This window comes from Capsicum annuum, chromosome 12 (assembly GCF_002878395.1).
Source record: "Capsicum annuum cultivar UCD-10X-F1 chromosome 12, UCD10Xv1.1, whole genome shotgun sequence".
Lineage (NCBI taxonomy): Eukaryota > Viridiplantae > Streptophyta > Magnoliopsida > Solanales > Solanaceae > Capsicum > Capsicum annuum.
In genome coordinates this window covers 232199653-232212333 of record NC_061122.1, presented here as the reverse complement: position 1 = coordinate 232212333, position 12681 = coordinate 232199653, and the positions used below count along the sequence as shown (strand labels likewise).

At 37.2% G+C, this 12681-nt stretch overlaps 1 protein-coding gene and 1 long non-coding RNA gene across 2 annotated transcripts; both read right to left on the bottom strand.

The window, feature by feature from the left end:
• Positions 1-2754: 2754 nt before the first annotated feature.
• Positions 2755-6317, bottom strand: LOC107850271. Its single transcript, XR_007048521.1, has 4 exons — positions 6234-6317; positions 3228-3358; positions 3005-3119; positions 2755-2842 (listed from the first exon to the last, which is right to left on the bottom strand). It is a non-coding gene; the product is annotated as an uncharacterized LOC107850271 (long non-coding RNA).
• An 837-nt stretch (positions 6318-7154) lies between these two features.
• LOC107848792 (paramyosin-like) lies at positions 7155-9131 on the bottom strand. The gene is made up of 3 exons (XM_047401772.1): positions 8767-9131; positions 7795-7890; positions 7155-7692 (listed from the first exon to the last, which is right to left on the bottom strand). Exons 1-3 carry the CDS (start codon positions 9129-9131, stop codon positions 7155-7157), a joined length of 999 nt encoding a protein of 332 aa, XP_047257728.1.
• Positions 9132-12681: the final 3550 nt, after the last annotated feature.

Here is a 12681-nt window from a genome sequence, read left to right as displayed (position 1 = left end):
GATTCAAAAGATGTTAACTTGAGAGCATGAATTATATGAAACCCCTCTCTTGATATGAAATTGTATTGAATTTTCATATGATGTGAATTATTTGAAATCATCTTGACAAGCATGACATGACATATTTCTTAGGCCCAAAACACCCCTATTTATCTGATAATCATGTACATAACTCATATGATAAAAGAAATGCGAAAGATAAACAATATTATGGAAACATGATCAAGAATCATATGAAATCAATAACGGGGAATAATGTCCCATAATCTCAACACAACATCTCTATAACGTCTGCGAAATCTCTACTACATGACTGAAATAAATATCTATCTGAAAACACGGACAAGGCCCCCAGTAGACCCAAAACTAATAAATGATAAGTGAAACTGCCAGATATCAGGCCTTCCGAAATATAGAAGGCTCACCAAGTGACTCTGCAAATCTGTCTGAGGAATCTACTGATTTTCTGGACCCCTAGACTGTGCGTCCGAACCTAGGAGGGAAGGGGGTCAATACAAAAGTACTGGTACGCAGAGATATCAAAACAAAACATAATATTTTTACAAAATATAGTTGAGAGCCATTATAAAGCGGTTTCATATCAAATAATTTGAAAACACATGAGTGTAATGTAATTGTTTTCAACAACAATGTAATGCAGCTGAGCTAGGTTGAATATCCTACATATCACATTTACACCAACTGTCAAACCTCGGTTGCTACCGAGATTAGAGTATAAGTGAGGGCAAGACACACAAGATCACATAGCAGGGTGTCTCAACCCAATGGTAGTGCACAAGATCACAAAGCGGGGCTCCTAACTATAGTCCTAACTTGGGAATGACATAAATTCAGGTATTCAAGATCACAAAGCAGGGTACCAAATTCCCATGTCGGCAAACACGGTTTCCAGCGATGAGCCCTTACACTTAAACGCCTTCTTCGGGCATCCACCTATCTCATGTAAAATCAATGCATTCAAATTTCATCTGATTCAATCACATATCATATTCTATAGGGTATCGTCATACCCGACTTGCAAGCCATCAATATCACATCATTCTTCTCATTCAACCATTGTATTCAACATGTTTCAACACAAATAGCCCTCTCATTTTCAAGTCAAAATCATATCAATTCTCAAAACATTTCATGTCATGTTTTTCAAGATGTTTTCAAACAATTTACATCATATGAACATTTAAAACAGATTCACATCAAGAGAGGGATTCCATATAATTCATGCTCTCAAATTAACACCTTTTCGAAACACATGCATATACATATATAATATGTCAAATCACTTTGGAAATAGGGCTAAAAACTAAATCAATATTATAGAAACTTTCAAAACATGATTATATTCGTAGTTTCAAAACCCCCACTGTAAAACATGAATTTAAAGGCCCATGAGATTTTAGGATAACCCCACGTACCTCTATATGCGAAGATGATAGGTGTTTCTTGAAGCCTACGTTCTGGGGATTCCAAATATGCAATTAGTTTCAAAAACCCACGGTTGAATGTTGAGTTGCTTGGATTTTTATTTTGAAACCCTAAGGAGAGTTCTTGAGCAATTTTGATGAATGAAGGTGTATTTTGGGGTATTTGGGGACTGAATTTTGTGTTTATGGCTAAATAAGGGTGGGAAAAGGACCATTTTGCCCCAAAAACGGAGTGTTTAAGTCAGTTGAGTAATAATATATGCGGCGTACACCTTATTGCATAATATAGGTTGTGCGGCGCACTCTTTATCGCACACATTAGGTTGTGCGTCGCACACCTTATGGCATAAGTTAGGGTGTGCGTCGCACACCTTATGCTGCTCGACACATTCCACTTTGCAAAGCCATAACTTCTTCCTCGGAGGTCGGATTTTTGCGAAATTAGTATCGTTGGAAAGATAATTTGAATATCTTTAATTTGATATATAGTAGGCACTATAATTCAGTATATACAAAGAGTAATGGTAGATTGAAGTTGACCTAAGTTTCAATGCTCACTAAAATTCGAACGATAGGAAAACTTTCAACTTGTCCTTGAGCTTGGGGACCTCTATGATCTCAATTCATGCTCAAATAGGTTTCCACAATACATAATTTATTAACACGCTAAACTTGCATTGGATTTATGGCTTTTGGAACCTTTACAAAATTTTGTTAGAAAATGGAAAATACAAAATCATTGGGTCCAATCCATTCTCCTTCAGCATCACTGCAAAATTAGGATCAAGCCCTTTATCTTGCAATAAATTAGCTAATTCACGATCAGTGTGTCTTCCTTTATAGATGTAATCCTGGGATCACTCAACTTTTCTTGAAATGCAAGTGCCAAATTCAAGTCCAGTATCTGTTGATTTGCAGAAGTGGATGTACTAGAATCATCGCCTTGGCTTTCAAGGCCACCGCTAGAACAAACAACCATTGAAATACTATGCTTTCTGTCAACATATGATGATCCTGCTTCAGGCTCTTGAACAACTGAACGACAGGAACTACTACGTAGAGCTAGACTTGGTCTTCCACTGTCTATGCTCTTATCACTATTAATCCCCTCAATGTTATTCCAGGCACTGCCATCACCAGTGCAAGGCACAGTTGCATTACTAAGATGACCAGCATCAGCACTACTACTGCGTTTGACACTTGAACCACACCCCTCAGAAGAGCTTGCGGAGCTATTTTGGTCTTTTCTACAGAAACCTTCTCTAAGGCTGATAACTGTGCTCTGCAAGGCATCTCATCTAGCTGCTAACGGGTCTGTAACTGATAAATTCTGTGAAACAGCAGCACCCAACAGCACAGATGCTACAACTGCATAACTGATACAATGTCCAAAGTACCTGAAACAAAATTGTTGCAGTAAAAGATTAGAAGATTTTTTTTTGATAACAAAAGATTAGAAGTTTCTATTCAACAAATAATATTAAAAGGGATGCATATGTCACAAGTATAAGAAGACTTGATTATGGAAGAAAATGAATTAGCATGGGTTAACAACAAACCAGTAATGAACTCCAAAACAGATCAGGAACACCCGAGATGTACCGGCAACAAAAAGTACAACGACTCGACTTTTCAGAAGCTTAAAACCATACAAGCAAGCTCCCAAATTCCAATCTGATTGAATGAAAAGCTAGTGAATTCATTACTTACCACAGAGAAATAAGAAATTATTTCACAATGCGAGTCAGAAAAGGAGACAGATATATGTAGGAAATGAACTACCAAGGATTATCACGGCAGCTGATGTGGTAGCCCCAAGCCAGTTTGATTCCTTTGCTGTCAGACCATACAGGATAGAATACACAAGAAGTACTACAAGTGAACCAACATATAGAAGTCCAAGATGCAGAGCCCTGAAGAGCCCAAGTTCAAAGTGAAGAAGAGTAAATTATAGACTTCAGAGAAAATGTTGAAAAGATAGTGCAGAAAATATGATGAGCAGTATAAATGAGAACCCACTGAACACATAATATAACAAGGTGACTTTCTAATCTAAAGCAGCATTTAATTTTAATTTGCTTAGCAGTGGGATTTTAAGATCTACTGCATTTACTGGACTACTGGAGAGTGTGTTTTGTTCTCTCAGAGTTAGTATTCCTTTTATTCAAATAGATTTGAGTTACACCCATTGTTTAGCGTTCTTTGGCTCTTAATTTTCAAAGTCTGTTAGTTGAGAACATTTTGGCCTATCTTCATATCTTCCATATCTTATAACAAAAATTATGTTCCATCCAAAAAAAGAGTTGTCATATTAGTCATCCCTGTCCTTTATATAGAGCTCTTCCCATCTTTGTTCAAATCCCTAGCCAACAAGAATGATGTCCCCCTTCAAAAAGTATTACATCTTTCTCTGTCTTTCTATTGCCTATAAACAGTCTAGCACATCAATGATGTCTTCTGTTAGAGCTAATCATCGTGTTTACACCAAAAATAAAGAAGTGCTAAACTATTCATGTTGATCTTCTGGACATCCTCAAAACAACCCTTGTTTCTTTCTGTCCAAACTGTCCACCATATACATGTTGAACAATTTTCCATCTCTCCTCCTTTATTACATTTACATCCCCGTTCCGGCTGCTTAGTACTTTTTTAATGCTCCCAGGTTCTACCCACCTGATCCCCTTCAGTTTGAAAATATTCTCTACAGCTGCTCTGTCCGTTTCCAATGTAAGAAAAGATGGTTGATTGTGTAAAGAAAGGATCTTGGGCCTAACTCAACCCCAAAAGCTAGCACATGAGGGGAGGATTGCTCAAGTCCATATAAGAAGACCGAAAGTTCACTCCCAAACAATGTGGGACTTTCACCCACTCTAACACCACCTTCACGCTCAGGCCCAACAAGAGCGTAGTCCGGGAGCTCAAACGTCTGATACCATTTAAAGATTTGATACCTGGACCAAACTCAACCTCAAAAGCTAGCTCAAGGGGGGACAATTGCTCAAGTCCATATAAGTAGACCGTGAATCAATTCCCAATCAATGTGGGATTTTCATCCACCCTCGTGTCAGGCTCAACTGGAGCATGGACCGAGACTCCGAGAATACAAAAGGGGTTATTTTTGTGTGAAAATAGAAAACCCACTGAACGTCACCAATTTTCCACAAAAAGCACTAGGCTATTTGTGTGAGAAAAACACATTTGTTTGATTCAACAACAAAGTTTATTAAGAATGACATGCAACAGCGGAGGAATGATGAAATTTTGAGCGGTTACTTTGATGATTCATGTAGAAACAGATATACTTATGAATATTGCTAAGGATTTCATAGTAAAACATTTCAATAGATGAAAGCTTATCGAGAAGGGCTGTGATAATGTACTTACGTTCTACTTTCATTAGTAAAGGATGAAGTAGGTGTGGCTTTTCTACCATGGGGCTAATTGATGTTTATTTTAGAAATAATATTTACTTGCTCTACTGCCTAAAATTTTCTGCCTTACTTCGGTGCTGAGTTCTGGAATCGTTCTGTATGAGTTAGCAGGTATGTCATTCCATAGCTGTTGTATTCAACCAAATATTGCTGCCAAACTTTGGTCCATTTGTGTATATTCTCCCTAAATGGAGCACTGATCATGTGGGTTCTTAACATATGTATACATTTGACGTAATATCCCGTCTATCAGCAGCACCTATAGTCAGGGTCTATTGGAAACAATATTTCTACCTCCGTCCCTAGACCTCATTTGTGCGATTACACTGGGTATATGTTGCTGTTGTTGTTGCATCAATAGCAGCTACTGATGCTGAATTCTCTCGTGCTGCATTATGAATAAAACCTATCCTTCTTTTTCCATTTATCTTCATGCTCTACATAAAGCGCGTAAAAATTATTGCAGTCGCTGTGATCCTAGATTTTGTGCTCTTAATTACTTGAGGTGAATAAGGAAAAGAAATAGTAATTTTTTGAATTGAGGTTCCGATTTGAAACTCCACAAATGCAAAAAAGCACTTGGTGATTCTTCATATCTATTCAATTTTTGTTGAACAAATGGTACATGTACTATTGGAAAGGTAGCTTTCCTATGAAATCCATCAAGGTACATGCAAGTTGGTGTGGCGCCTTACTCTTTCAATACATTTAGGAACCAAAAATAAATATAAATACTATCGCACGGTTTAATTCAACCTTAGTGAAAGAATACATCAATGAGAAGTTAACTCAGTAAGCTTAATGAGCTTTCCCCTGCAAGGAATGAAAATGTGGATGACCCGACATCAAATATACGATTGTTATTATACACACAATCTCCATACAACAGCAACAACATACCCGATGTATATTCGGGCAGAATATATGCAAACCATACCTCTACCTCATAGACGAGAAGAAAATGGTAGCACCAATCCTCACTAAATACTTCATAAGACAAAAAACAGGCAATACTTAGAAAACCAAATGAAGCAAAAGAAGTTCATTGTCTTGATCACCAGAAAGTAAAAGAAATGTTTACAATTGGAGATTCAAAGAGGTTGCAAAAGAAAGAAGCAAACTTTCTATTTAACAAGTATCAAAGGTGGGAAAGAATAAGAGTAAAACCACTAAGTATACGAGAAGTATGAACACTGTAGTCAATGAACAAAATATGAATTGTAGTTTGGACATTTAGCACCCATCACTCCAACAGAGAATCAGGACTTGCAAGAAGGTCAAAAGGTTTGCCTATCGAGTCTTTCAAGATTGTGATTTGACCCTCTTTCATAAGAAAGTCTTCGTCGAGGGTATCTACCTTCCTTTTCAACATGTTGATCTCATAATTCAACAGCATGTTCATCTCACTATAGCTCTTAACTTTCTCCCACGTGAAATCCCTCTCCTGAAACACTTTTGGTAGTATGGCCTTCACAATGCCAAGTTCCTTCATGCATTCTTGCAAATCATTAGTGAGCTGGTTGATATTTTCGTCCTTTTTTAGCACCTACCAGAATCAACCGTAAACCATGAAAAACAAGAAAGACACAAAGATCACTAATAACATTTCATCAGAAATTCAAAACAAACTCATAGCCTAGAAGTTCAACCAAATCATGAATCCTTTTTAATGGTTAAAATTCACAGTATATAACTCGTGATCTTGTCCAAGAATTAAGTCAGATGAACGAGCAAACTTACCGAAACCCCTTCGGGTAACTTTACCACATCAGAGCATAATCAGATCAATGGGTTTGAGGATATCACAACGTTTATCATGTTCTTGGTTGGTCCAAGTGATTACACATTAATGCGATCAGACATTTCACAGAAGGCTACCACATGCCAACAACTCATGTATACAAGTTCATAAAGAAAACCGTGAACTTCAGATGGAACAAAGATGAACCTAAAATAAAACAGAAGTAGAAAGATAATGCAGAGAGAGTAACATGCGAACAGGATATCATATATGAAGACGAGGTATCCAAAGTTGAAAAATAAAAACTATTCCATTGCAACGAGATCTTAACATTGCCTGCTTACCTGAAGCTCAAGATATTTCAACTTGGGTGTGGCATAAGAAAGAGCGTCCTGCGCATTTTGAACTTCACATTTGAGAATGTCGATACCTCTAACAGTTGCAGCTAGATCAGCCTGAAGTTGCTTTATGTCCATCACCTCGGAATAGAGCTTCTCCCTTAGCACAGTTGTCAGCAAAGTCTCCGATTTAAGCTCTTTAACCTTTTTCCTGGTAGTTTTCCCAGAAATAATCTCTATTCTCTTGAGCTACTCGATATTCTGCTTGTAACTGAGTGAGCTGCTGCCTTAGATTTTGATTCTCCTCTGACACTTGCTCTATTCTCTTAGACAAATCTTCAAGGTGTTTCTCCGAAAATGACATCTTGATTCTATTATCTACTTCCTTCTCAGTAAATGAAAAGACTTCCCTTTGTAGAGAGACATTCTGCTCTACAAGCTCCCTCGCCCTTTCATGGAGTCTATGTTGTTCAATTCGGTATTTCTCAAGTTTTAGAGACCAATCACTAGATCTTCTATCCAACTCCTTTTCTAGTACTAATTGTAACTCATTCTTTTCTGTCTCCAATCTTCGTGTCCATGAATCTAGTTCTGCATGTAATATGTTGGCTTCTTCCTTAGCAGAAGCCCTTTCAGCAACTTGATTCCGTAGCATGCTTGAAACTTCAGAAGCCATTTGTACCTTCTCCTTTATCAATCTTCTAATAGTCCGAATCAACACTGGAACGCTAACGTCTCTGCCGTGAAGAAACATTTGTCATTACTTTGGACAAGCAAATGCAAATTAAAACATCAGTTTAAGTGTGAAAAAGGAAGCTACAGCAAAATGACAAGCATACCGGCTTGAATCACGACCAGATTTCTTAGGATCAACTTTCTTACTGTGACCATGGGGAGATTTGCTCAGATCCGTGAAATTCTTTTTTCCTGACCCACTGTCATAAGGATCCAGATGGCAATGAAACACTCCTCCAAGAAGAAACTTCCTTGAACTTTAATGGTGTTGAAGGGATCTTGTTTGCATCATTAGTTGATGATCGAAAAAAGAAGAAGTTGTTCTTCATCATCTCTATGTATGGAGACTGTACATGAATCAAATTAGTGTCCATGAGATTTCAAAGGACAAAGCAAAACACTCATAAACAGCCACTCACAAATCATTATCCATTCATGAAAATATTGCAAGCTAACTAAATATTTATGAGACAAAGCAAAACATCTCTCTTTCTACATGCTTCTTCTTCAACAACATCTCTCTTGGAAATCATTTATGAGCTGGTTGATATTTTCGTCCTTTTTTAGCAGCTGCCAGAATCAACCGCAAATCATGAAAAACAAGAAAGACACAAAGATCACCAATAACATTTCATCAGAAATTCAAAAAAAACTCATAGCCTAGAAGTTCAACCAAATCATGAATCCTTTTTAACTATTAAAATTCACAGTAGATAACTCGTGAGCTTGTCCAAGAATTAAGTCAAATGAACGAGCAAACTTATTGAAACCCCTTCGGGTAACTTTACCACATCAGAGCACAATCAGATCAATGGGTTTGAGGATATCACAAAGTTTATCAAGTTCTTGGTAGGTCCATGTGATTACATATTAAGGCGATCAGACATGCCAGCAACTCATGTATACAAGTTCATAAAGAAAATCGTGAACTTCAGATGGAACAAAGATGAACCTAAAATCAAACAGAAGTAGAAAGCTAATGCAGAGAGAGTAACATGCGAACACGCTATCATATATGAAGACGAGGTATCCAAAGTTGAAAAATAGAAACTATTCCGTTGCAATGAGAACATTGCCTGCTTACCTGAAGCTCGAGATATTTCAAATTGGGTGTGGCACAAGAAAGAGCGTCCAGTGCATTTTGCACTTCACATTTGAGAATGTCGTTACCTCTAACTGCTGCAGCTAAATTATCCTGAAGTTGCTTTACGTCCATCTCCTCGGAATATAGCTTTTCCCTTAGCATAGTTGTCAGCAAAGTCTCCGATTTAAGCTCTTTAACCTTTTCCTGGTAGTTTTCCCGAACATAATCTCTATTGTCTTGATCTACTTGATATTCCGCTTGTAACTGAGTGAGCTGCTGCCTTAGATTTTGATTCTCCTCTGACACTTGCTCTATTCTCTTAGACAAATCTTCAAGGTGTTTCTCCGAAAATGACATCTTGATTCTATTATCTACTTCTTTCTCATTAAATGAAGTGATTTGGACTATTAGAAGATTGACAAAGGAGAAGGTACAAATGGCTTCTGAAGTTTCAAGCATGCTACGGAATCAAGTTGCTGAAAGGGCTTCTGCTAAGGTATCTACCGTGAAGAAACATTTGTCATTACTTTGGACAAGCAAATGCAAATTAAAACATCAGTTTAAGTGTAAAAAAGGAAGCTACAACAAAATGATATGCATACCGGCTTGAATCATGACCAGATTTCTTAGGATCAACTTTCTTACTGTGACCATGGGGAGATTTGCTCAGATCCGTGAAATTTTTTTTCCTGACCCACTGTCATAGAAGGATCCAGATGACAATGAAACACTCCTCCAAGAAGAAACTTCCTTGGACTTTAATGGTGGTGAAAGGGTCTTGTTTGCATCATTAGTTGATGATCTTAAAAAGAATAAGTAGTTCTTCATCATCTCTATGTATGGAGACTGTACATTAATCAAACTTGGAGATTTCAAAGGACAAATCAAAACACTCATAAACAGCCACTCACAAATCATCATCCATTCATGAAAATATTGCAAGCTAACTAAATACTTATGAGACAAAGCAAAACATCTCACTTTCTACATGTCACGAACCAAACCGGGGCCCTGGCCGTGACGAGCATTCCGAACCATGAAGGCCCGAAACACCCCTATCTGTCTAATAATCATGCACATAACTCATATGATAAAAGAAATGCGGAAGATAAACAATATTACGGAAACATGGTCAAGAATCATATGAAATCAATAACGGGAAAAAATGCCCCAAAATCTCTATCAACATCTGAAAAATCATCTACGAAATCACTAATACATGACTGAAACAATAACTATTTGAAAACTGAGACAAGGCCCCCAGTAGACCCAAAACTACTAAATGATAAATGAAACTACCAGATAATCAGGCCTTCCGGAATATAGAAGGCTCACCAAGTGGCTCTGCTATTCTGCCTGAGAATCTACTGATTATCTGGACCTTTAGATTGTGCCTCTGAACCTGGGAGGGAAGGGGGTCAATACAAAAGTACTGGTACGCAGAGAAATCAAAACAAAAATATAATACTTTTAGATAATATAAGTAAGAGCCATTATAAAGTAGTTTCATATCAAATCATTTGAAAACACATGGGCAAAATGTAATAATTTTTCAACAACAATGTAATGCAGCTGAGCTAGGTGAAATACCCTACATATCACATTTACACCAACTGTCGAACCTCAGTTGCTGCCGAGGTTAGAGTATAAGTGAGGAAAAGACACACACGATCACACAGCAGGGTGTCTCAACCCAATAAAGTATGGTAGTGCACAAGATCACAAAGCAGGGCTCCTAACCATAGTCCCAATTTGGGAATGACATAAAGTTAGGTACACAAGATCACTTAGCCTGGTACCAATTTCCCATGTCAGAAAACACGGTTTCCAGCGATGATCCCTTATACTCAAACGCCTTCTTCAGGCATCCACCTATCTCATGAAAAATTAATGCATTCAACTCCATTTAATTCAATCACATATCTTATTCTGTAGGGTATCGTCATAGCCGACTTGCAAGCCATCAATATCATATCATTCTTTCACGTAACCATTATATTCATCATATATCAACATAAACAACCCTCTCATGGAAAGTCAAAAATCATGCCCAAATCATAACAATGTTCAAAACATTTCATGCCATGCTTGTCAATATGATTTCAAACAGTTCACATCATATGAAAATATAAAATAAAATCATATCAAGAGAGGGATTTCGTATAATTCATGCTCTCAAGTTCACGTCTTTTCAAAATACATGCATATACGTATATCATATATCAAATCACTTTGAAAATAGGCCTAAAGACCAAATCAATATCATAAAATGTTTAAAACTGAGATTTGTTTAGGATAACCCCATGCACCTCTATTTAAGAAATTGAGGGATGATCCTTGAAGCCTACGATGTGGGGATTCCAAATCTTTAATTATCTTCCAACCCACGGTTGAATCTTAAGTTATTTGGGATTTTTGTTTGAAACCCTAAGTGGTGTTCTTGAGAGAAAATTTGAGAAAAGGCTTATATTTTGATAAATTGGGGGCTAAATCTGGTGTTATAGATGAAATTTGGGTGAGGTAAAATTATTAAAATGCCCCTAAGAAAACAATCAATTTTGAAACTGTCCCTCAGTCGTCAAGCTGATAGGCTGAAGTAAAACGGGTATAACACCTTACTCAGTTGTTGGATTTGGATGAAACTAGTTGCATTGGAAAGAAGACTCAAAGAGATTTTATTTGATAGGTAGCATCTCTCCCAGTTCATTATATCCAGAGAGTTATGATCGTTTGAATTTGACCCTGAAATGCTGACAACTGGGTAATTGGCTATGCGTTTTGCTACTGTTTTGAAATCCAAACGCAGCCTTATGCGTTTCGAAAAATTCCGAATCTTATCTGAGATGTACTATGAGATTGCCCAATCGTAATGCAACTTGAAAATCTAAAAATGGATGTCGGAAAAGTTGAAAAGTTGTATCCCGAAGATTGCCAGCTAAAACGTCTCTAAGTCCTCATTACACTTAGAAAAATTTTCAAGTTTTTAACTCTAAGAGCACGCTATTAAAGGATAATCCATGCATGAATTTTACGGGGAGTTACATTATCTGCCTCTTGGGATCATTAGTCCTCGAATGATGGATAGGAACTTATTGAAGCCTTAAAGGTATGGAATAACGCGGACACGACATGTCCTCTAATACAGAATACACTGATCTAAAACATAACCATATGGCTGGAACTACTGATATTCTGAATTCTTATATCGGACATGCATATCTGATGCATGGAATACATGACTGAAGCTACTCATAATCTTAGTTCTCATAATGAACATGCATATCTGATGCATGGATTTGTTACTGAGTTGTTCTCATGAACGCAGAACTGAATACACTGACAAGCTAAACTTTTTCTATTGGACATGCATTTCTAATGCATGCATATCTGATTGAACTGACGTATGAACGTATGACTGAATACGCAATGATTACTGGTGCAGAGCTTGTAATAAGAATGTATGCATGCAACTGAATGGGGTATCTCCCCCTTGGACCCTATGTCCCTCTATGAATGCTCAATTCACTAAGATGCTCCGAAAACTGAGGCGATGCACTAGGCAACTACCAATTTAATCATAACTAAAAATATGAATCTAGTACATAACGCATGAATTGAGCTATACTCGCAAATACTAGTATACTCTATCTTGGAATAGTAACATGTCTGAGATTTTGGGTAGCATGATTAAATAAAGAGACGAGAAAACAATTCATGCAAATCTGACTGGTAAACTGATTTGGTGGCCATATAGACTAAACTATACTGGAAACTTATACTCAATCTGGAGTATCTCTTCAATTTTTTGAATTGAGGTTCGGATTTGAAACTCCACAAATGCAAAAAAGCACTTGGTGATTCTTCATAGCTATTCAATTTTTGCTGAACAAATGGTACATGTACTATT